The 25,782-nt window shown below is 40.8% G+C and overlaps 1 protein-coding gene across 1 annotated transcript in view; it reads right to left on the minus strand.

Moving 5' to 3' along the window:
- Positions 1 to 3,103: 3,103 nt before the first annotated feature.
- Positions 3,104 to 25,782, minus strand: part of LOC132768055 (surfeit locus protein 4-like) — a 30,344-nt gene continuing 7,665 nt past the window's right edge. The window contains exons 2-6 of the mRNA XM_060763630.2: positions 18,904 to 19,090; positions 11,863 to 11,939; positions 10,366 to 10,409; positions 6,255 to 6,441; positions 3,104 to 3,608 (exon numbers count right to left, since the gene is read on the minus strand). Of these exons, the coding sequence (XP_060619613.1) occupies positions 3,342 to 3,608; positions 6,255 to 6,441; positions 10,366 to 10,409; positions 11,863 to 11,939; positions 18,904 to 19,090 (762 nt within the window). The 3' untranslated portion in view covers positions 3,104 to 3,341. The remainder of the gene's footprint in view (positions 3,609 to 6,254; positions 6,442 to 10,365; positions 10,410 to 11,862; positions 11,940 to 18,903; positions 19,091 to 25,782) is intronic.

Below are 25,782 nucleotides of genomic sequence, written 5' to 3' on the forward strand. Positions count from 1 at the left end.
ATGCACCTTGGGCCCTATCCACACATCCCAGAATATCAAGGCAGAAAATTCCACAATATCTGCTTTGAACTGGGTTATCTGAGTCCACACACTGATAGTGTGGGGTTTTCTGCCTTGATATTCTGGGATATAGGGCAGTGTGGAAGGGCCCTCAGGTAAAGGTTTCCCCTTGTCAGAATAGAATCATAGATTTGGAAGAGACCTCATGGGCCATCCAGTCCAACCCCCTGCCAAGAAGCAGGAAAATTGCATTCAAAGCACTCCTGACAGGTGGCCATCCAGCCTCTGTTAAAAAGCTTCCAAAGAAGGAGCCTCCACCACACTCCGGGGCAGAGAGTTCCACTGCTGAACGGCTCTCACAGTCAGGAAGTTCTTCCTCATGTTCAGATGGAATCTCCTTTCTTGTAGTTTGAAGCCATTGTTCCACGTTGTAGAATCATAGAATCAATGAGTTGGAAGAGACCTCATGGGCCATCCAGTCCAACCCCCTGCCAAGAAGCAGGAGAATTGCATTCAAAGCACCCCTGACAGATGGCCATCCAGCTTCTGTTTAAAAGCTTCCAAAGAAGGAGCCTCCACCACACTTCGGGGCAGAGAGTTCCACTGCTGAACGGCTCTCACAGTCAGAAAGTTCTTCCTCATGTAGAGATGGAATCTCCTTTCTCGTAGTTTGAAGTCATTGTTCCACGTTGTAGAATCATAGAATCAATGAGTTGGAAGAGGCCTCATGGTCCATCCAGTCCAACCCCCTGCCAAGAAGCCAGAAACTTGCATTCAAAGCACCCTCGACAGATGGCCATCCAGCCTGTTTAAAAGCTGCCAAAGAAAGAGCCTCCACAACATTCCAGGGCAGAGAGTTCCACTGCTGAACAGCTCTCACCGGAAGTTCTTCCTAATGTTCAGCTGGAATCTCCTTTCTTGTAGTTTGAAGCCGTTGTTCCGTGTCCTAGTCTCCAGGGCACCAAAAAACAAGCATGCTCCCTCCTCCCTGTGACTTCCTCTCACATATTTATACATGGCTATCATGTCTCCTCTCAGCCTTCTCTTCTTCAGGCTAAACATGCCCAGCTCTTTAAGCCGCTCCTCATAGGGCCTGTTCTCCAGACCCTTGATCATTTTAGTCGCCCTCCTCTGAACACATTTCAGCTTGTCAACCTCTCTTCAATTGTGGTGCCTAGAATTGGACACACTATTCCAGGTGTGGTCTAACCAAGGCAGAATAGAGGAGTAGCATTACTTCCCTAGATCTAGACACTCTACTCCCATTGATGCAGGCCAAAATCCCATTGGTTTGTTGTTGTCTTGATAGAAGAAAAGTGATATTTTGCCATCTTTACTGTTGCTCTAAATAAAGTCTGTTCTTAACTACAATTTATTGTTGTGTTCTCATTGGTTATTTTCATTTTAATTGAGATACTTTGTTAATTTTTGTAAGTTGTTATTTTATGTTATTTGGTGTTGCTTATTGATTTGGGCAAATTCTTGTTATATTTTATATGTTCTGTCTTACACTTTTGTTGCCTTGTAAGCTGCCCTGAGTCCCTTGTTAGGGAGATTTACTTGTTTATTTATTTATTTCGTGTCAAAAGCATTGCATACGTAAGTATAAAACAGAAAAATAGAGAGAGCACAAGCGGCTAAATAATTTTTGACCAAAACTGGGCAACAGCAACATTGTCTGTAACTTTAAACAATTCTTCCTCTGTGCATGAGGCATGCACACAGGTGCTGAGTTGTCTGTTCTGCTTCACAATCGCACAAGGTGCAGGATTCTTCTAGGTAGTACCATTTTGCCAGGTTGTCTTTTGATCTGCCCACTCCACTTCTAAGTCTGTTCAGGGACTTCCAAGTTGCCCATTCTTGGTTTGCCCCTGGAGGCAGACCCTCGTGGGGGGCCATCCAGTTTGGATTTCCTGGTTTAGCTGCCCAGAGGGATACCCTTGCTGTTGCTGGGGAACATTAAGAGGAGTGGTGGTTCTCATGAAGCTTTCCCTTGATCTGAGTCTATTACGAGGAGGCTGATAGTCATGCAGTGGGTGGCTTTCACAATGTTCAACCTTATTCCTCTCACACATAGCAACAACTTTCCATCGCACATCGGGGGGGGGGGGGGGGATGGCAACTAGCTTGTAGAGTCTATTAACAGGCGTAGGTTTGAAACATCCTGTGATTATTCTGCATGTTTCGTTCAGTACTATGTTCACCTGCTTCACCAAACAGGGCAGGCATACTCAACAGTTGAATAAGACAAGGCCAGGGCTGATGTTCTTATTACTTTTGGGTTTGCTCCCCATGCATGATCAGTAAGTTTCCACAGGATGTTATTTTAGCGAGATGGTGACAGGATTATTATTATTGTGAAGGACAATGGCCATTAAGAAGTCATTAAGAATATCTGCTATGAGCTATTGCTGCTAGGAGAGCTTGTTATGGCCCCATAGAGAGCACAGCCTGCCTATCTAAATGCCCACAGCCATACTATGTATCTCTATTTTTACAAGGTAAGTTTAGAAATAGGGAAAGAGCTGCTATTAAAACAACTTGCATTTTCCTTGGCTTGTTAGACCAGGTAAAATGGGGCAGAAATTGCAGCTCCTGGACCATGTATACACTTCGGAAGTTTGAAATATGGAAGGAGAAAAATAAAATAGGGGAGGATATGTCATAAGGTCATAAACACTTGTGTCAGAGTGGAGAAGCCCAAGACAGAACCAGAGTCGAAGGCGCTTTCTATGCCGCCATATAAAATCCAGATTATCTACTTTGAACTGGGTTATATGGCAGCATAGACTCATATAATCCAGTTCAAAGCACATAATGTGCATTATCTGCTTTGATAATATGGATTGTATGGCAGCCTAGAAGGGGCCCTAGAAACACTTGTGGGACTGCCCCTTCAACATGGGAGTAAAGGCTGTAAGCTGTCCACACTTACTTCCAATGGGAAGAATATTCCCAAAGGACATAAAATGGTTACCGCTATTCCAATCCCAGGCTTTTGTGTCAGAAGACAAAACAGTTTCCATGCCCCAGAAAGCTAATTAAATACACAAATTAATACACACATACACACAGACAGAGACGCAAACACACAACACACCCATGTATACAATTCGGCTTTAATTTACACGTCTCAAACAGGATAGAAAAGCAAAGGCTCTCCCACCCTGATAAGGCAACCGTGAACTATGATAAACCTTAAGAGAATCAAAAGAGAATAAAATTCTACACGGGTTTATAAAAGCTGTAGTTTAACCCTGACCCAACCCCACATTGTCCCTATTTTGCTTCCAATCCTCCCCCCTCCCTACCCCACATTGAGCCCCATTCACAGTCCACTTTCACCACTTCTTCTTATGCTCATCCATCGAAACCCCTCCAGGTCCCAGCGCCACCACAAGCAGCAAGCCACCTATGACAGACATGGTTTGGAAAAAGTCGTATTTGAGGAAGTCGTGGAGAGGCCTGTAGGTGGGGATGGTCCAGAAAGCATTCTGGATCATGTTGACGATGAGGAGCCAGACCACAAGGGTAAGAGCAGCAAGTTTGGTCTTGAAGCCGACAGCTACCAAAATGATGAGTGCCATGCCAAAGATGTCCTGGAAAATCTGAAGAGGGAAAACATGGACACAGCAACTTAATGCAGCTCCCTTCTCTACAGCTTAAACCCTATTTAAAAGACAAATCAGAGAAGTGAGAGCAAAATGAAGGCACTTCCCCCTCAAAAAGGATTTATCTCCCACAAATTAAATTTGTCACCTGTCCACAAATTTTTAGCATTGCAGGAAGTGAGATAATCATTCAGACTTAGAATTTTTCTATTACCTGTGTTTTCCTCACCTTAATAAGGCTCCTTCTACACAACCATACAATCCAGATTATCAAAGGATAATCCGCGTTGAACTGGATATGAGACTACAGATAATCTGGATTTTATATGGCAGCATAGAAGGGGCCTCCCTTTGCCTGACCTTTTCGATGCTTACCTGTAACTATGTTTCTTCGAGTGGTCAACTGTGAAGTTCACACCTGTGGTATTTCCTGCGCCCACGCAGTTGATTCAGATCCTTATTGAAAAGTTTTTGCCAAATCAGGGACTCCAGCCCCGCCCATCCACTCCAGTAATAAAGCCAGGCAGTGGGACTTGAGGCCTCAGTTCCATACCACGAAACAAAGTTGGAGATAGAAGGCATGACCGAGTGCGGGGAGGATGGGCGGGTGGTGTGAATTTCACAGTTGACCACTCAAAGAAACATAGTTACAGGTAAGCAACCTTATTTTCACTGTGAAATCCATGCCTGTGGTAGACTAGCGAGCAGTCCCATGGATGGTGGGCGTCATGCTAATGCAGAAAAAAAAATTGCTATCCCAAAAACTGCATGTTTTTTGGCAGCCGAGTCCAGTTTGTAATGGGAGACAAATGTGTGCAGTGTCAACCAAATGGCCGTCCAACAAATGTCATCCAGTGGCACACCGTTCAAAAATGCTGTCCAAGTTGCTGCTGCTTTTGCGGACAAAAGGAACTAAGGCCTCAAGCCCCGCTGCCTGGCTTTATTAGTGGAGTGGATGGGCGGGGCTGGAGTCCCTGATTTGTCAAAAGCTTTTCAATAAGGATCCGAATCAGCTGCGTGAACGCAGGAAATACCACAGGTGTGTATTTCACAGTGACCATGCTGAAGAATCAAGGTTTGCTTTTTGGGTTTTCCCCCAAATATTATTATCTGTGGTTGGTTGAATCCATGGATGAAGAATCTGAAGGGTCCACTGTACAGAAAATGGGTCAGACATGAAGTCAGCTTGTGGTATAACTGCCTCCCCATAGGGGACAACATATAGCCTAACACCTACCCCAAGAGAGTGGGGAGGATGTTTGTCCATTGTTGGCAGAAAATAAATGTATTGCAGGTAAGATCATCATTTCTTTCACCAGCAGATAAGGGAAGAGTCTCCTACAGTGTTGGGATTTGCCAGAACTTCCATGGTTAGGGTGAGTGGTACAGGCATCCCAATGTCCTAGGTTTTTACCACTTATTGCAGAAATCTGGAGTGGCTGAAACAACAGCAGAACACTGGTACATGTGTCTCACTGGAACAACAGACCTAAGGATAATTCCTGTATGTGAAGATATTGGATTTTTTTTTCTTTTTCTTGCCTATCTGAATGTCTGCTGGGAAATTTTTGTAGAGGCAGAATTCTTACTTGGGGGATCAATGCCCTAATATTCCCATTCCCAATACAACATTCCTAAAGGTACTGCTCTTAAACCAAAAGACAGGCTGTATATGCAACAAGATCCTATGTGCATCCACATAAGCCACACTCTGATCTGCTTTAAATATTATGCAAATGTGCGGGCATTTGCTTGTTTGCATTATCTATTTCGGTCGTGTTGCTATTATTAGGAATAGGCAAAGTGTTGTGGAACATCTCTTAACACTTTGGGGACACAGGCAGCCCTGAGATTTCATTGGATATTGCATAGGTGTTTCAAAGTCTACCTTTGTAAAGTCAAGGACAACAAACTTCTAATTTAATCCTAAGAATCCTAAGGATGTGAAATTGCACACTCATGGCAATTTAGGAATGAGTGTGAAGATAGATCAGCAAAAGACTCAAGGGCAGGAGAGAAAGCTGACATGAAGAAAGTCTAGGAGTCCCAAATCTTTGCAAGTACAAGAGCTGCAATAGTTCAAGCTAATCACTACAAGTGGGATGTTGTGCTTTACTGGCCAGGAGAATATCCTATTACATTTCTTTTTGTCACTATCCTTGTGATGAGGCTGATATAAGCTTGTCCAACTGTGTATGCCAGGGGTCCTCAAACTAAGGCCCAAGGGCCGAATACGGCCCTCCAAGGTCATTTATCTGACCCTTGCTCAGGGGCAACCTAAGTCTGAAACGACTTGAAAGCACACAACAACAACAACAATCCTATCTCATCAGCCAAAAGCAGGCCCACACTTCCTACTGAAATACTAATAAGTTAATATTAGTTAAAATTGTTCATTTTAATTATTGTATTGTTTTTAAGTGTGTTTTGCACTATAAATAAGGAATGTGCAGTGTGCATAGAAATTCATTCATGTTTTTTTTTCACATTATAATCCAGCCCTCCAGCAGTTTGAGGGACTGTGACCTGGCCCTCTATTTGAAAAGTTTGAGGAGCCCTGGTGTATGCATTGTCTCCCCCCCCCCCCCCAAGGAAACCTCTCCATCTTTAAGGTAGAAAAAATGAGATGAAGAGTCCACTCACAGTGAAGACGGAAAGTTCAAAGTGCAAGAGCGTCATGAACATGAGGACAAGGAGCAACCGGCCGCCAAGCTGCATGTACTGCCGTGGTGAGATGTCATCCATGGTGGGGACTCCAGCAAACATGGACTTCCCTTCAGAACGAGATTCTGCAAGTAGGAGAAGCAAACCACCCCCAAGAGCCAGATTCCTGCACAGAAGGAAAATGTACTTGAGAAACTCAGACATTGCATCACTAAAGGCCAGAACAGATGTATATGGCTGCACCTCTACCCACACCTCTCCACAGACCATTTCTAAGGGATGGAGAACTAGGTTTCCCCCTTTTTTTAACTGGAAAGTGGAAAAGGCCAAATGCTTAAAGTGGGGAACTAAAAAAATTACCATGTGGTTTCTATTATCACTACCTGACCTGTAGGAAAGGCACTTTAGTTCTTTAGAATGGCAAAAACACAGGCAAAATCTTGGAAATGTCCAATTCACAGTATCATGGGGAAGGGTGCAGCTATCTGGAGTATACATGAAGACCAAGTTAGAAAACCGGGACGCTATTTACTCCCAAAACCTGAGATCTCCCACATTTGTTCCATTATCTCTTTACCCCCATAATATTTATCTTCTTAACTGTTGAGATAGGCTTTTCTATACTGAACATATGTTGATCCCTGGACAGCTTGACATGGATCCTTCATGTTGAGAGTCCGCCAACATAAACTAACATATTTAGTATTTCTGTGTGAGTTACATATCAGTTTCTCTGACAAACTGGACTCAAAAAGAATGAAGACATAGGCAAAGGAGATAAAGAAAACTGGATACCTGAGTTTCAGTTTTGATGTAAACAATGCAACTAAGAACCTCAATCCCTTGAGGATGTGGATGTAGGGATGCGGTATTTTACTCATTTTCTTCTTGAAGAGACTAATGAGTAATTTTAGCAATCTTCTTAATTAACATCTTTCTTACTTTGATGTTAATTTATACGATAAGCTCACTGTGGTTATTATTCTGTATTACCTTGTATTACATTAATGTATTTGCATTTATTTGGGCATTGAATGGTTGCCTTTTTGTATGTAAAAGTCCCCTGAGGAAGAGGGAGCAGCCTATAGTTTTTTTTATTATGATTATGATTATTAGTCTTCAAAAATAGTTTTGAAAGACTGTTCACAATTTGGGATTTATTCTGCATAAAATTTGCATGTTGTGTTTTTATAATAAAAGCAATGCTTTTGCCCACATAGTACCACTTTCTGCACAGAAAATGCTTTTCCTGCACAAAACACATCATTTTGAATTTTGTGCAGAACTGGTTCAAACAGTATATGCTGTGCATAAAATACTGTTGTCTGCACCAAGCAATCACAGGTGAATTCTGCACAGAAGTCTCAAACTGCAAAGATCATCATCAGGCCTGGATTTTTCTTGTCAAGATTTCTTGATGCTTGAGAGGGAGCTATGTGTGTATGTATGTATGTATGTATGTATGTATGTATATATATATATATATATGTGTGTGTGTGTGTGTGTATACACACACACACATACACACAGCTCCCTTTTAAAACATGTCTAAATATTTCCATCCCTATATGGAACTGAAAAGAAATGCCGCATTTCATTGCATAATAGTCGCACTCCCATTTGAGGCTGATTTTTCCTTCTTTATTTCTCTGAAGGCAAGGCAGTTTAAAAGCTACAAAATGGACATCTGTGAAGTACCACTATTCTCTCCTTTCTTCTTCCTCCAAGGCAAAGCAGTTTTAAAAACCTGAAATGAAGTTCTACAACTCAGATCTTCACTCTTCCATGCTTTCTCCAAAGAACTCCATTCCAGGTCCTCTAAACTGCATTGCATTGGAAGAAGGTAGAAAGAGGAAAGAGCTGAGCTCCAGAGACCTCAATTTTATAGTTTTTAAACTGCCTTCCCATCAGAGGAGGAAGGAAGGAGGGAGGAATCAACATCAAATGGGGGTGTGACTATTATGAGAGGAAAACAAAAGTACCTTTTGAAAAAAGAAACCAACAGAAACATAACTGTTTGAGGCTGGATCAGTCTTCTTTAAAGGTAACGCATTTTTTTAAAAAAACGGCAACATAATATTTTCTCCTTGCATAATAGTCACACACCGCAACTATTATGCAACAAAATACGGTATCGTGTTTCTTTTTAAGCTCCAAGTTCCAAGAGACTTAAATTCTTCAGAATAAATGTATCATTTATCGGCTGTCGATTTGAACAGTCTGTACCTGCCTAGATATATAAGTTCTCCCTTGAGCTATATACTACAAGTAAATGGATGCTTTGGCTTTACAGGAGGCTGAGGAATATCCAAATGTCTACAAAATAGCTATGTGTTTATTTAGCAACAGTGACTGGCCTTTTCATCTAATTTGCCATAAACCTCAAGTCTTCAGGACAAGTTCATAATTCAGTACATATGCAGCCTGACCCCTATTTTAAGCCTACAGAGCTCCTTCTATTCCGAATCTGGGAGTAAACAACACCTGCTCCTGATATCACTAGAAGGATCCATATGAGTCATGCACAGAACATGGCAAGTGACTCTGGATAGCATCTTTGTACAGGATTAATAAGGTCTTCTCTTTTTATTACTTTCCCTAACTCAAATCTTTTATTGCCTGACAAGCACTTATAGGGAGGCAGTGACACCTGTATCAGCATCATTTGTAGAAGACTGAACTAGAGGAAGATACTGAATCAATAACTTCAAGGCTCACCTGGGAAAGATGAAAAATGTCAAATGAACTGAGACTGAATTACCTACCATTAAAGACTTTGCTTTGTTACAAAATCAATTCCATTTTTGTATGCAACATGATTTTTCTTACATGTTGCTATGCATGTTCTATACACGTCCCTTTGCTGTTGACCAAAGACAACACTGTACTGTACAACATTAAAGTATTGTTGTACTTCAAACCAGTGCTACTCAGAGGGATTATGCCAGGACTACTATATTTATTTATTTATTTACAGCTTTTATATTCCGCCCTTCTCACCCCGCAGGGGACTCAGGGCGGATTACAGTGTACACATATATGGCAAACATTCAATGCCAATTTTTGACATACAAACACATACAGACATAGACAGAGGCTATTGAACTTTTTTTCTGGCCGCCAGGGGAGCTGTCGCTTTCATCGTCCATCTGCGACACTGATGAAGCACTTCCGCATTCCCCGCATGCTTCCCTGCTGGAATGCTTTTCTGGAGTCTTCTTTATGGCCTCATAAATCAGTTAATTTAGCCTCCCCACACTTTAAGGTGGTACCTAATTTTCCTACTTGACAGATGCAACTGTCTTTCGGGTTGCAAAGGTCGACAACAGGCTACACACAATTGGTTGGAAACCCACTCCAACCCGGGCTGGCTTCGAACTCATGACCTTTTGGTCAGAGTGATCTTAATGCAGCTGACACTCAGCCAGCTGCGCCACAATCCTGGTGCTATAGGTCCTTATATGGCACACTAGAATCATAGAGTTGGAAGAGACCTCATTGGCCATCCAGTCCAACTCCCTGCCAAGAAGCAGGAATATTGCATTCAAAGCACCCCTGACAGATGGCCATCCAGCCTCTGTCAGGGGTAGAAGAAATAATTGACAGTTTCTTCCATGACATCACCTGACAAACTCTGTTTTACACTTAACCCAGTAAAAGCATTTTTAATAGTTGAAGGAGGTCAACTGCAGTCTAGATTTTTTCAATTTTTCCTGTAAAAATTAGTAATGGCACCTCTCCCATTTGTAGTGTAAATGCTTGCATTCCAAATGAAGAAAGAAGGCAGAGGCGTAGCATAACTAGATATTTACGGCCATCAAAGCTACCATGGAACATATAGTACTGTCTTACTACGTATGCTTTCACTGACCTGTCCTGAACCCAGAGCAATTCTAATCTCTTTACATAAGCAGCCTTTCCACATGCAGGCTGGGCAAGCAGATTGTTCTCTTTGGCACACAAGCAATGTCTTTTCTTACTTAGATGGGCATCCCAGTTTATACCAAATCAAAGTCAGAGACTATCTAAGCATTCTTGCCAAGTTTCCTAGCAAAGTTAGAATATAACGTGCTTTCTATGGTTTACTCACCTCATTAAAAACTTGAGATCCCATAAGATACTATAGGCAATTGTCTGAAACAAATAAACAAGAAGATGGTGAGTATATGCCAAAGGCTTTTGTCTTCAGAGCGGGAAGCTACTTTTCTTGGCAGCAGTTACAATAACTCTTGAGATTTCCTGGAAAACAGCTTTGGAATAGAAGCAACTTTGGTCAGAAAGCTGGAGAGTGATTTTTGTCTGTCTTTCCCACACACTTCTTTCTAGAAGATCCCTAATATTGCTGTGCAATAAATTACCAAAAATGCATGATGAAGTAGTAAAAAATGGTATGGATTTGTATTATGGCAGGAAAGCCCACACTGTCAAGGCATAATAATAATATTTTCTCCTTGCATAATAGTCGCACACCACAACTATTATGCAACTTGATTTTTAACCACACACACACACACAAAATTTCTGAAACAGCGTATTTGTAAATAATAGTGTCAGACACTAACAAAATGGAATATGGTAGGTAGCAATAGGTATTTCCCAATTCTAGGTAGAGCTCAAATGCATACAAGATAAAAACAAAGTCGTTGCTTCCCAACAGTAGTCAGAAGACCGTGGAATTAATGCTATTGATTATGGGGTTCTTTTTTATTTCCCTCTTTACTTGCATACCAACTTTAGGTTAGGCACAAAAGGAGCAACAAGTCTCCTGACTGCTGCTTCTCCTCCTCCATCTCCCTGAGCAGAGCCATTCCATGTGGTGCCTGGAAGCAGGGGTGCCTTGGTGTCTTCCTTTTTGGGCTTGTTCCTGGGGTTATTTGTGGTGCTGATTCAGAAAATTGCATTGGGTAGATCACATCAGCTCTAGATTATTAAATAAGATTTTCTGAGGGTGAGCAGATGGCAACTACCAGATGACATATGTTCTGTATCAGAAAATAGAGCTGATGTGGTTTACTGATAGATCACCTGTCACACCCAGCACTTTTTAATCTGTACCCATTACTTTGGCCCGGCCCTGTTTTTATTTTTATTGTGTTATGTTGTCTTACTGTTATTGCTTTAATGTTTTGATTTGCTTTGTATTGTATTTGTTATGCTATTGTTTGTTGAGGCCTTGGCCTTTGTAAGCCACATCGAGTCCTTCGCGAGATGCTAGCGGGGTACAAATAAAGTTAATAATAATGCAATTTTCTGAATCAGCACCCAAATAAGTTTACCAAAAACTGATTCGTAACCCCTTTTGGTGCTAATGTTGGAGAGTGGTCCCTGGTCAAAAAAAAGGTTGGGAACCACTGTCCTAAAGTATACAATTTGTTGGAATGTCTATAGCAGTGGTTCTCAACCTGTGGGTCCCCAGATGTTTTGGCCTTCAACTCCTTCAAATCCTAACAGCTGGTAAACTGGTTGGGATTTCTGGGAGTTGTAAGCCAAAACACCAGGGGACCCACAGGTTGAGAACCACTGGTCTATAGGATATCATCCCATTCCCAGTAACGATCTCCCTCTTTCTTGAAACCTTATAACTCACCTGCATAAAGATGATTCCAAATAAGCCAAAGCACGCATAAGGAACAAACTTTCGGGCCAGGACTAGTACACACCCAGCTAAAAAACAGAGAAAAGAGAAAATGCTTTAGTGCCAAAAAAAGAAAGAGAAATGCAGTAAGGCAACAATTCAGAGGCTGCGTTCCTCACAGTCCTTTCTTATTCCTGCGCAAAATAAGCTATTTTGATAGTGTATGGAAGATATACACTCTGAGTCGCTCTGAGTCCCCTTCGGGGTTGAGAAGGGCAGGATATAAATGAAGTAAATAATAAATAAATAAATAAAACAATATTATATTATAATATTGTATTATAATATTGTTATAGTACAATGTAATATATAATATTAATATTGTGCTATGATAATAATATATTGTATTTACTTTTTACTTGTAAGCCGCTCTGAGTCCCCTTCAGGTGAGAAGAGCGGCATATAAATGTCGTAAATAAATAAACAAATAAATAATGATAGGAACTCAGGACAACAAGGGCTATGTAGTCCAATTCTTTGCCATGCATGAATACACGACTAAAGCACTCCTGAATTGTGTCAATTGGAGCTCTGTTTAAAGAATTATAAGGACTGAGATGTCACCATCTATCAAGGCAGTTTATTCTACCTTCAAAACACATTTTACATTTTTAAAAGTTTTCTAAAGTTTCGGTGGAATGCCTTTTCCTGTTATTTGAACTCACTGGCTTGTGTTCCAATCTCTACAATGGCAGAAAACAAACCTGTTCCATTCTGTGCCTGGCATCCCTTCATATATTTAAAGACAAATCCTATCTTGCATACTACACTTTAGAAATAATATAATTTGACACTATTTTAACTGCCCCCGGTGGTGCAGTGGGTTAAACCCCTGTGCTGGCAGGACTGAAGACTGACAGGTCGCAGGTTCGAATCCGGGGAGAGTGCGGATGAGCTCCCTCTATCAGCTCCAGCTCCTCATGCAGGAACATGAGAGACGCCTCCCACAAGGATGAAACATCAAAACATCCAGGCATTCCCTGGGCAACATCCTTGTTGTTGTTGTTCATTCGTTCAGTCGTCTCCGACTCTTCGTGACCTCATGGACCAGCCTACGCCAGAGCTCCCTGTCGGCCGTTACCACTCCCAGCTCCCTCAAGGTCAGTCCAGTCACTTCAAGGATGTCATCCATCCATCTTGCCCTTGGTCGGCCCCTCTTCCTTTTGCCTTCCACTTTCCCCAGCATAATTGTCTTCTCTAGGCTTTCCTGTCTCCTCATGATGTGGCCAAAGTACTTCAGCTTTGTCTCTAGTATCTTTCCCTCCAGTGAGCAGTCGGGCTTTATTTCCTGGAGGATGGACTGGTTGGATCTTCTCGCAGTCCAAGGCACTCTCAGCACTTTCCTCCAACACCACAGCTCAAAAGCATCGATCTTCCTTCGCTCAGCCTTCCCTAAGGTCCAGCTCTCACATCCGTAGGTGACTACAGGGAATACCATGGCTTTGACTAGGCGGATCTTTGTTGCCAGTCTGATGTCTCTACTCTTCACTATTTTATCGAGACTGGACATTGCTCTCCTCCCAAGAAGTAAGCGTCTTCTGATTTCCTGGCCACAGTCTGCATCTGCAGTAATCTTTGCACCTAGAAATACAAAGTCTGTCACGGCCTCCACGGTTTCTCCCTCTATTTTCCAGTTGTCAATCATTCTTGTTGCCATAATCTTGGTTTTTTTTGACGTTTAGCTGCAACCCGGCTTTTGCACTTTCTTCTTTCACCTTGATTAGGAGGCTCCTCAGCTCCTCCTCGCTTTCGGCCATCAGAGTGGTGTCATCTGCATATCTGAGGTTGTTAATGTTTCTTCCAGCAATTTTCACCCCAGCTTTGCATTCATCCAGCCCCGCACATCGCATGATGTGTTCTGCATACAAGTTAAAAAGGTTGGGTGAGAGGATGCAGCCTTGCCGTACGCCTTTCCCAATCTTGAACCAGTCTGTTGTTCCGTGGTCAGTCCTGACTGTTGCTACTTGGTCCTTGTACAGATTCCTCAGGAGAGAGACAAGGTGGCTTGGTATGCCCATCCCACCAAGAACTTGCCACAATTTATTATGATCCACACAGTCAAAGGCTTTAGAGTAGTCAATGAAGCAGAAGTAGATGTTTTTCTGAAACTCCCTGCCTTTCTCCATTATCCAGCGGATATTGGCAATCTGGTCTCTCGTTCCTCTGCCTTTTCTAAACCCAGCTTGAACATCTGGCAACTCTCGCTCCATGTATTGCTGGAGTCTTCCTTGCAGGATCTTGAGCATTACCTTACTGGCATGAGAAATAAGGGCCACTGTACGGAAGTTTGAGCAGTCTTTCGCATTTCCCTTTTTTGGTATGGGGATATAAGTTGATTTTTTCCAGTCTGATGGCCATTCTTGTGTTTTCCATATTTGCTGGCAAATGGCATGCATCACCTTGACAGCATCATCTTTTAAGATTTTAAACAGTTCAGCTGGGATCCCATCATCTCCTGCTGCCTTGTTGTTAGCAATGCTTCTTAAGGCCCATTCAACCTCACTCCTCAGGATGTCTGGTTCTAATTCATTCACCACACCGTCACAGCTATCCTCGATATTATTATCCTTCCTATACAGATCTTCTGTATATTCTCGCCACCTTCTCTTGATCTCTTCAGCTTCTGTTAGGTCCCTGCCATCTTTGTTTCTTATCATACCAATTTTTGCCTGAAATTTACCTCCAATGTTTCTAATTTTCTGGAAGAGGTCTCTTGTCCTTCCTATTCTGTTGTCTTCTTCCACTTCCATGCATTGCTTATTTAAAAATAGTTCCTTATCTCTTCTGGCTAACCTCTGGAATTGCGCATTTAACTGGGCATATCTCCCCTTTTCACTGTTTCCTTTTGCTTTCCTCCTTTCTTGGGCTACTTCCAGTGTCTCAGCAGACAACCATTTTGCCTTCTTGGTTTTCTTTTTCTTTGGAACGTACTTTGTTGCCGCCTCCTGAACAATGTCGCGGACTTCTGTCCATAGTTGCAGACGGCCATTTCTCTCACACCAGAAGCGACTTGCAGTTTCTCAAGTCGCTCCTGACACGACCAAAAAAACCCCAAAAAAAACAAACTGCCATGGTTCTGTGCTATGGAATGATGAGAGCTTTAGTTTGGAGAAACACCAGAATTATTTGGAAGGAAAAGCAAAAGATTGCACAGCATTGAACAAAGACAGTAAAAGTGGTGTCAAAGTGTATTAAAAATTTAAAAATAGAATATTACCAGGATTGTGGCGCAGCTGACTGAGTGTCAGCTGCATTAAGATCACTCTGACCAGAAGGTCATGAGTTCGAAGCCAGCCCGGGTCGGAGTGAGCTTCCGGCCAAATTTGTGTAGCTTGTTGTCGGCCTTTGCAACCCAAAAGACAGTTGCATTTGTCAAATAGGAAAATTAGGTACTACCTCTGTGTGGGGAAGCTAATTAACTAATTTATGAGGCCATAAAAAGACTCCAGCAAAAAGCACTCCAGCAAAAGCATGCAGGGAAGGCGGAAGTGCTTCATCAGTGTTGCAGATGGACAATGAAAGCGACAACTCCCCTGGCGGCCAGAAAAGTTAAATAGCCTCTGTGTATGTCTATATACGTTGTATGTCTAATTGGCATTGAATGTTTGCCATATATGTGTACATTGTAATCCGCCCTGAGTCCCCTGCGGGGTGAGAAGGGCAGAATATAAACACTGTAAATAAATAAATATTGATTATACACTGTAGATGTCCACCAAGCCTTCTTTTCTCCAAGCTAAACATACTCATTTGCATAAGCTGTTCCTCATACAGCCTCCAAAAACAAAACTTTATAAAAAAGGGAAAAAATTGAGTTGAATGGCCAAATAAAATATTCTCTGCTATTTGGGAACCTTTTAATAGACCACATGAATGGACTACAAGTCAGCTTTAAAACCTACCGATTACACCAGATTGACTGGCTACAGAATCTGTTAGGTAAGAGAGACTGGCAAAAACTACGCTGTGACCTTTATTTGAAATAGAAATATGATATCCCAGGTCTATGTCCACTTTGACATTGCTATACTCTACAGGCTCTCTCACAGGTTACTTGGTAAAAGGTTCAGATATGCTGCTTCATTGGTATAGAGAACATTTACATAGGACAGAATGGGAAGAAATTCATTCAATATGAATTTGCCAAATTTGTACTTCCTGAACTGAACACAAATCTGAATGCTGATAGATGCTGACATCCATACTTTTCTAAAGTTTAAACTGTAGTTCAGGGAGGGAAATAAAATAAAAGACAAATTTTGAAAAATTGCATAACATGCATATGTTTTTAAAATATGCCAATAAATGCTGTATTAAAAAATGTTTGCAAAATTGGAAGAGTATAGTTTGAAAAATGTGAATGGCAATATATTTGGAAATTAGTGCAGGATATATCTATGTACTCAGAAATTGATACAGAGTATGGACAGAATCAACTTAGACTCAAACAATGAGAATCTAAACAAAATCAAACTACATTCACCCATTCATATGTACACTGCGATTTCCTATTACGATGAAAAGTGTCTTTATAGTCCTGTTAACTGGAATCACTCTTCTAACATAACCTCTAACTGACAGATTTTATTTTATTTTTGTCGTGTCATGAGCGACTTGAGAAACTGCAAGTCGCTTCTGGTGTGAGAGAATTGGCCGTCTACAAGGACGCCTGGATGATTTGATGATTTTATCATCCTTGTGGGAGGCGTATCTCGTGTCCCCGCATGAGGACATGATCTGATCACCATACTCAATATATCCCATATGCATGGGGGTGTTGGGGTAACAATACAAAAGGTTTGCTAGGGTAGACCCTTTTTCACTCAGACTCACTCACCCCCCCCCCCCAATCGAAATCCTGGCTACGGGCCTGGCCACCGGGGGCTCCAACTGACAGATGTGCTTGCACATACTTCTGTTACTGCAAGGACGCACATATTTGTATTACTGTGAGGATGATAGTTTACAGAACTTGCCTTGAAACCTGTATTTCCTATCATATGACATTAGATAAATTTAGAGCATAGTCCTTCTTTAGGGGTCCCTTTCAAATCTATGGTATTATATCTGTGCGTGTGAATCATATCTATCTATCTATCTATCTATCTATCTATCTATCTATATCTATGGCTGGATGGCTCTTTGTCAGGAGGGCTCTGATTACATTTTCTTGCCCTGGTGAAGAGAGTTGGACTGGATGGCCTTAAGTATTTTCTATTGGTTTTGGGGGTTCTGTGTGGGAAGTTTGCCCCAATTCTGTCGTCCGTGGGCTTCAGAATGCTCTTTGATTGTAGGTGAACTATAAATCCCAGAAACTACAACTCCCAAATGCCAGGGTCTATTTCTCCCAAACTCCATCTGTGTTCATATTTGGGCATATGGAATATTCGTGCCAAGTGTGGTCCAGATCCACCATTGTTTGAGTCCAAAGTGCTCTCTGGATGTAGGTGAACTACAACTCCCAAACTCAAGGTCAATGCCCACCAAACCCTTCTAGCATTTTCTGTTGGTCATGGGAGTTCTGTGTCCCAAGATTGGTTCAATTTCATCATTGGTGGAGTTCAGAATGCTTTTTGATTGTAGGTGTACTATAAATCCCAGCAACTACAACTCCCAAGTGACAAAATCAATTTTTTGAGTGAAGGACATACATTGGGTTATTAGGTGTCTTGTGTCCAAATTTGGCATCAATTCGTCCAGTGGTTTTTGAGTTCTGTTAATCCCACAAACGAACATTACATTTTTATTTATATAGATTGGATTTCAAAGACAAAAAGGTTTATGAAGTTCTATGAAATCTATTGCTCTTGGGTGCAAAATAATACATTATTCTACGATTACTTTTGACACCTGTGTTGTCGTAAGCTTTTGTATCACATTTCTATTCTGTTAAATCAACACTAAACTGAACATTGAACCAAAACATACTGAATGAACAAACAAAGCAGAAGTCGACTCTAATAAAACAGATGGGCCATATAAACATTCTCAATCTGCTTAAACAGATTTTCTAATCTTTTGAATCCATCCCCAAAAGATAGAAAACTCATTCATTTAAGGAGCTGGCATTTTCTAGCTGAGATTACCCTACATCTTCAAGCTCCCTGCTGTTGCTTTTCACAGCCAGTTACTAAAGCACATCAGCTACAGGGGAGAAGGCACTAGTCTACATTTTGAATTATGACTTCTGACATATTCTAAAATGGATACAAATGTCTACAAGGCCATACTCTGGAGGGAGATCTACACATACAATTTCACGTGAGTTCTTCTCCCAGCTGGGAAAATAATAATAATAATAATAATAATAATACTTTATTTATATACTGCTCCATCTCCCCAAGGGGACTCAGAGCGGTTCCCAGGTAACATCACAAAACATACAAAGTAAAAAAACAACATAACCATAAGATTAACAAAACAAAATATAAGCATAAAAATTGTCGCCATAACACACATATATTAAAAGAATCCTGCCTGTACAAGGCAATTAAAAAAATTAAAAGGCCGGGCCAAGATTTGTGCAAGCCCAAAAATTTTAGGGGGCCCGGGAATTAAGTGCAATGCTATGGCAGGCAACAATAATATTAGGTACAGGTCTGTGGCTGTTCATTCCGGGGCCAATTAGAGGAAATGGTCTGGGTAATTGGTAGGAGGAATAAGGCCGTATTCGACAATGTGTAGGGCTGAGTTAGAACTGGTCATTTTCAAAGGCTTGTTGAAACCACCAGGTCTTCAAGCTCTTACGAAAGGAGGGATTGGGCCTGTCTTATTTCTCTTGGAAGGGCATTCCAGAGACGGGGGGGGGGGGGGGGCACCACTGAGAAGGCCCTCTCTCTCGTCCCCCCAACCACGCTTGAGACGGTAGTGGGACCGTGAGGAGGGCCTCCCTGGAAGATCTTAGACTCCTATGAACTCCTATGAACATGCCGGTTCATAGGAGTTGCAATCGCGGAGATAGGCAGAGTCCGAACCATTTAGAAGTGCTCTTACCCAGTTGGCCACACATGTTAATGAGGACAAAGAGTGTGGCTAAGAGTGTACCACTTCCCCAGGACATGTTGATGTAGTCCCGCTGCTCGTTCCACTGAAACCACATCCTGATGCCATCCTCCAAAAACGTGCTGATGAGACAGAGGTGGGCCACGTGAGGTAGGTAGTGCTTCGTCACTCGCAAGAACTGGAAAGAAGAGAGAAGAGGGTCAAAAACACTGCAAAACCAAAATCTAGTATCACTCTGGTTCAAGTCATCTTTCAATACTTCTAACAGACTATAGGTCCAATAACAGAGTCTCGGTGTGTGACAAACCGGTGTTAGTAACCAGGAATAGCTCATTCCTAAAGCCCAGTTTTAACCACTCATTCAAACAAAATATGTACAAGAGATGAACTAGAGAACTGCCTATCACAACCAATGCACTGCTATTCATTGCATTATGTAACATGATTTTTGGGTTATAAGTGCAATTTCCTAATTGGTTCTATCATATATACATGGGCAAAATTTATTAAATTGCAAAAACTTTGTTTTTGTGGGACATCCTGCAGCACATTTTGCTACAGTTTTTCAACAAATATCTGATAGAGTCTCAACCAATTCAACATAGTTTGTGGCAGCCACAAAAGCGAAGTTTCTGGAGTATAACAACTACTTTCAAAGTAAATTCAAATTACTTACAAATTACAAAGTAAATTCAAAGTACTTTCAAACTTGGGGAGCCCTCCCCCAGCACCAACTGCCGCTCTGGGCCAGAGTCAAGAGAGAGGGGGCCAGGGGACAGTTCCAACTTGTCTCCTGTGCTATGCTACTAATATAATATAATATAATATAATATAATATAATACATTATAATTTATAATATTATAAAGTAATGCAATATAATACTAATAATAAGATATTGTAATTATTATTTATATTACTTGTAATATTACTAATAATATTACAATATAATGGTATAGTACAATATAGTAATATTTAATACTGATATTGCACTATGCTAATAACATAATATATTGTATGAATATATATCTTGTAAGCCGCTCTGAGTACCCTTTGGGGTGAGAAGGAGGCATATAAATGTCGTAAATAAATAAATAATAAATAAATACTGCACAATTAAACAGGAAATAACGCTTTCAAACCAGGAACAGAATTTCTTTCGAATTCTGTTACATAGTGTTATTGTCTAAATTGAAATTCTAGTCCGAACTAATTAGACTACGGAATCGACGGCTGAACTGTAAGTTAATGCTCACAGACATCCTATTAAATCAACTAATTTCCTTCATTTGGAATTAGCAACTGGCTTTAGGCCTATATAGCCTCCTGGAAGAGGGAGAATAAAGAGAAATGGAGAAATTGCTCTATGTCCCTTTATTCTCCCTCTTCCAGGTTTGAAAGTGTTATTTCCTGCTTAATTGTGTGGTATTTACTTCGAAAGTAGTTGTTATACTCCAGAAACTTCGCTTTTGTGGCTACCACAAACTATGTTGAATTGGTTGAGACTTTAGGATAAAAGAGGTCCTTAATCGTATGGTTGGTAATATGAAGCCAATTGCAAGCTACACTGTTTGCTCCTCCTGCCCCCAATTCCTTTAAAGCAGCTTAATGTCCCTTCCAGAATGTCTCCTTCAGATGAGATGATTATGATCTATCCAGATTGTGATCAGGCCATTTAAATATCCATTCTCCACCAAGTTTCACTGCTTTCAAAGCCAATTGCATCTTAACAAAGTGTGTATGGTTGTTTTCTCAGTCCAGTTTACAAAGATCACAGCTACCAGGCTACAAAGACTTGATATGCATCAGAACAGTTCAACTCAATCCTTCATTGAGCACAATGCTACTAATCACAGTGACTGTACATTACCTCCATGATAAGAGACAATATACTTTTCAATGCTGCAGGATACAAAGCAGGCTGTGTGCTGTACTCCTGCCATGCATATAGGCTTCCATAGGCATCTGGCTAGCCATACAGAATGTTCAATTAGATGGGGCTTTGATTCAGGCCCCTTCTACACTGCCATATAATCCAGATTATCAAATCAGATAATGCACACTATTTGCTTTGAACAGGATTACATGAGGCCCCTTCTACACTGCCATATAAAATCCAGATTATCTGATTTGAACTGGATTATATGGCAGTGTAGACACAAATAATCCAGTTCAAAGCAGATAATGTGGATTATCTGTTTCGATAATCTGGATTATATGGCAGTGTAGAAGGTACCCCGAGTCTACACTGCCATATAACCCAGTTCAAAGGAAATAATCTGGATTTTATATGGCCATGTAGAAGGATCCATCGTTTTAGAGCTTGTAAGTAATGTGTTGGTATTAATTTCGTTAATTCCAGTTTAAACTAAGCACCCTCAAACTGCGGTCCTCTAGCTATTTGGGTCTTCAGTTCCCAGAATCCCTTGCCATCTTAATCAATGATCAGGAATTCTGGGAATAATAATAATAATAACACTTTATTTATACTTCGCTACCATCTCCCCAAGAGACTTGGTGCGGCTTACATGAGGCCGAGCCCAAACACAACAATACAAGCAATAATAACAACAGTACAAACAATTAAAACACATGGGAAATGGAGCCCAAAACACAAGTTTGATGATGCCTGGTTTCGATTAATTCCAAATGTAAAATATAATTTTACCCAACACTATTTAGCATAATTTGACAGTATTTTCCCAGGAAAAACAAGGGGGAAAGATTTTTTGTTTGCCATATTTTTAGCAACCTTTTATGCCATCATAAAATAAAATAATTGTGACATTTTTTAAAAGTGCAAATTTGTAGAATGAATGTATGCATTAATGTATTTATTTATTTATAATTTATTAATTTTTGCCTTGCTTTTTTGCAACATAGGATCCAGGGTGGTGTACATGATTAAGAAGCTTCCAGTACAAAAGTTGAAATGTAATTAAATCAAATTTCTACTTTAAGAACATTAGTTTAAAATGTAGGTTAAAATCAGTTTTTCTAAACACACACACACACTAAATAGAAATGCCACTCCCTTTAAAAGCCCTGTCAGCCACATCATATTAAAAGCCACATCCCTCCTTTCGTAAAAGCTTGAAGACCTGGTGGCTTCAACCATTTTTTGAGAATGACCAGTTCTAGCTCAGCCCCAAACCATTACTGAATATGGCCTTATACTTCCTACCTATTACCCTGGTCAACCCTCTAATAGGCCTTGGAAATGAGCAGCCACAGATCCGTACCTGCTATTGTTGTTAGCCTGTTACAGCACTGTACTTAATTCCCGGGCCCCTCATACTTTGAGTTTGTGCTAGCCTCAGCCCGGCCTTTTAATTGCTCTGAACAGGCAGGATTATTTTTAATATATATGAGTTATTGTGATAATTTTATGCTTATGTTATTTTGTTAATTTTATGTCATGCTGTTTACTTTGTATGTTTTGGTGATGTTACTTGGAAACCGCCCTGAGTCCCGCTCAGGGAGATAGAGCGGTATATAAAGTTTTTTTATTATTATTATTTGAAACACAACAAGATGAGTCCACAACACACACTCTGCTGGCTGTTGAATTGGATCACACACTGGACACATCCCAAGTGTCTAGGTCGTATGATGTATCAGCGAATTATGCATGCAGACCCCAATAAGGTGGCCTTTTGCAACTGGCAGATGGTAATTTTGTCAGCGCCGATTGTGTTTGAGTACAGGCCAAGGTCTTTAGGCACTGCACCCAGTGTGCCTATCACCACTGGGACCACCTTTACTGGTTTGTCCCAAAGTCTTTGCAGGTCGATTTTTAAATCCTCATATCGTGTCAGCTTTTCCAGTTGTTTCTCTGCAATCCTGCTGTCACCTGGGATTGCGACATCAGAGATCCATACTTTGTTTTTTAACACGATTGTGAGATCACATCCTGAGCTGCTGCAAGAAGATCACGCGAACAGACTACAAACAGAGGCACAACACACGCACACAAAAATTAACACGATTGTGAGGTTAGGAGTATTATGTTCCAAAACTCTGTCTGTCTGAATCCGGAAGTCCCAGAGGAGTTTGGCGTGTTCATTCTCTGTAACTTTTTCCAGTTTGTGATCCCACCAGTTCTTTGTCGCAGGCAAATGGTATTTGCCTGCGACAAATTCCAATGAATCATCTGAGCAATGGTGTTGTGCCTCTGCTTGTAGTCTGTTTGCGCGATCTTCTTGCAGCAGCTCAGGATGTGATCTATTGTTTCATCTGCTTCCTTGCAGAGTCTACATTTGGGATCTGTTGTCGACTTTTCAATTCTGGCTTTGATGGCATCGGTTCTAATGGCTTGTTCTTGGGCTGCCAGAATCAGGCCCTCCTTTGTCTCCTTTTTCAAAGTTCCATTTGTGAACCGCATCCATGTTTTCTCTTTGTCAGTTTGGCTCAATATTTCCCAGGAACTGTCCATAGAGAGCCTTCTTTTGCCAGTTTTCTCTTCTGCTCTGGACTGTGTTTTTACAATATTCCCTCTTTGTCTTTTGCACTTTAAGCAGTTTACTACTACTGACTTCCCTCAATGTTGGTTCTTGACTGCCTTTCACATATTATTATGATCATCATCATTACTGTAGCACCATCGTCCACTTTTCTCTTCACCAACCTGCCCATTTCAGGGCCTTTTTCAACCTGTTCTGGATAAAATAGCAGGCTGAACTCCACTCCCACTCTCCTGTTTTCTTCCTGCCTCAGTGCTGCTGACATTTCAAAGGTTGCTGCCTAATTGTTCATTCAACAGTTATTTAGCTACATAACCACCACCATCTGGGAGCTTTGCAAACAGTATACTGACAGCAAAAAGGGGCTGAACCACTAAGATTTGGGTTGCCTGTCGTTCTTCCGAGTATTGTGAGCTTTGGGAATTCTTGAGAATAAGGTTGTTGTTCCTTCCTTACTGAGTTGACATCCTTTGTTTCACTGTTAAAGGAATGTAGCTCACTCTTCCACTGATCACACCCTCTTGCTCCTTTTATTTTTTACATAGCACCCAAAGAAACATTATGCACCCTATATGTCCCCCACATGTATTTGCAACTTCCTAAATGCTTTTCAGTGAGTGGATGGGTGAGAAACACCAGCCGCTTCCTTCCCTCCCAAGCTCAAAATTGGATAAACAAAGGAATAAAGAACAAACTCATAGATGAAATTTTCATCTTGATTACAAGTTTTAGATTAGTAATGTATGTAAAATTTGAAATGAATATACGGTACTCTTTTTATTATATCAGTAAATGTGATGAATACAGACATTTTAATATAAACAGAACATATTGCTTTTCCCACTAATTTTACTACATTCTCCAAAACCGTTCAGGTGTTACCCATAATGTATGAAGCAACTCTGGGCATAGTTTCTTTTCCCTATAAATATAATTGTGCATTGTACATTTACTTGACTAGATTAACATAGATCAGAGGTTCTGTGGACTTCTTCCTTCTCACTGGAAAGCCACACAAGCAAGATTGTAGCTCCTCCACCTCCAAACACTGAATGATCTCCTTCTGTCCCAAATCTAGACACCCAAGACTTACAAGGAACAGAAGGAAGCACTCAAATTACCATATGCTCTTTCTTCATTTCAAAATGTATTTTCAACACACTGAGCTTTATTTTAAACTTGTTGTATTTCTGGTTTAAGATGCCAAAATAAACCTCCTTGGAATAAAAAACGTTGGCAACGACAGGCAGCATTTATAGAGGTGTTAAATATGCCACAATGGGCTCACTGAGAACATTTCATTAAATGTCAAATCAGGCATATCAGAACATTTTCAGAGCTAGGAGTTTTCTCTACAGAGTATGTGAATTTACACACATAAACACTATTATTTCTAGAAGCAGTTTTCACTTATTTTAACCACACTATAGCATAATTCAAGGCCAGGGAACCGAATGGCATGATTTTCTGTGCAGATGCCTCAGAAGAGCTGAGCATTTATTTTGCAAAAGTACAGTATCTGTCAACGCCATACCGCTAAGTCAATTTCTGCAATTGTACCCTGTGCCGTAATGCAGTGTTAGTTGGCCTGACCTTAAGAACTGAATAGCACTAATGCAGTAAGACATCTGGGTTAAGCTGTATACTATCAGCCCATTACATGAGCTGGGAACCTAGCAAAGAAATACACATGCTGCATATACTCATGGATGAGTCTAGAAATTTTAGTCAATAAACCAGCCTCCAAAAAACAAGGTGGACTTATCAATGGGTCAATGTTAAGTACTATACCAGAACTCTTAGAAAAAAAGGAGCCACTTACAGTACTTCTCTGAGAAGAGAGCTTAGTCCATCCTGGGAGAACCTAAGAGAGAGCTATAGCACTGCTTCTCACATTTTAAATGAAAGGAAATGGGGGTGGCTTGCCTCCTCAGACAAGGCATGCCCATTTCAATCCCCAGATGTTTGTAGTCTGCCCTCTATAGCAACAGAGGAGAAGGCCATAAGATTTAGACAAGCTGATTAAAGGTTTTAAATCAAGATTTCATTTTAATGGCTTATTTTAATAAAATAATGATGATATTGATCATGATGACGATGAATATCTTCACCTTTTCCAAGTCTGGGACTCAATACACCTTATTAAACAAACATCTATGGCACATCTACACTGCAGGATTAATGTGGTCTGACACCACTTTAACTGCCACAGCTCGATGGTATGGAATCCTGGGGGCTGCAGTTTGAAGAGGTATCAGCACTCTTTGGCCGAGAAGGCTAAAGACCAAGTAAAACTCCTGTGGCGGTTCAAGTGGTGGCAAACTACATTAATTCGAATGTAGAGCAACCTTCAGTATACAAATATGGACTGAGTATCTCTTATCTAAAATATTATGTAAAGGTAAAGGT

Source organism: Anolis sagrei, chromosome 2, assembly GCF_037176765.1.
Source record: "Anolis sagrei isolate rAnoSag1 chromosome 2, rAnoSag1.mat, whole genome shotgun sequence".
NCBI lineage: Eukaryota > Metazoa > Chordata > Lepidosauria > Squamata > Dactyloidae > Anolis > Anolis sagrei.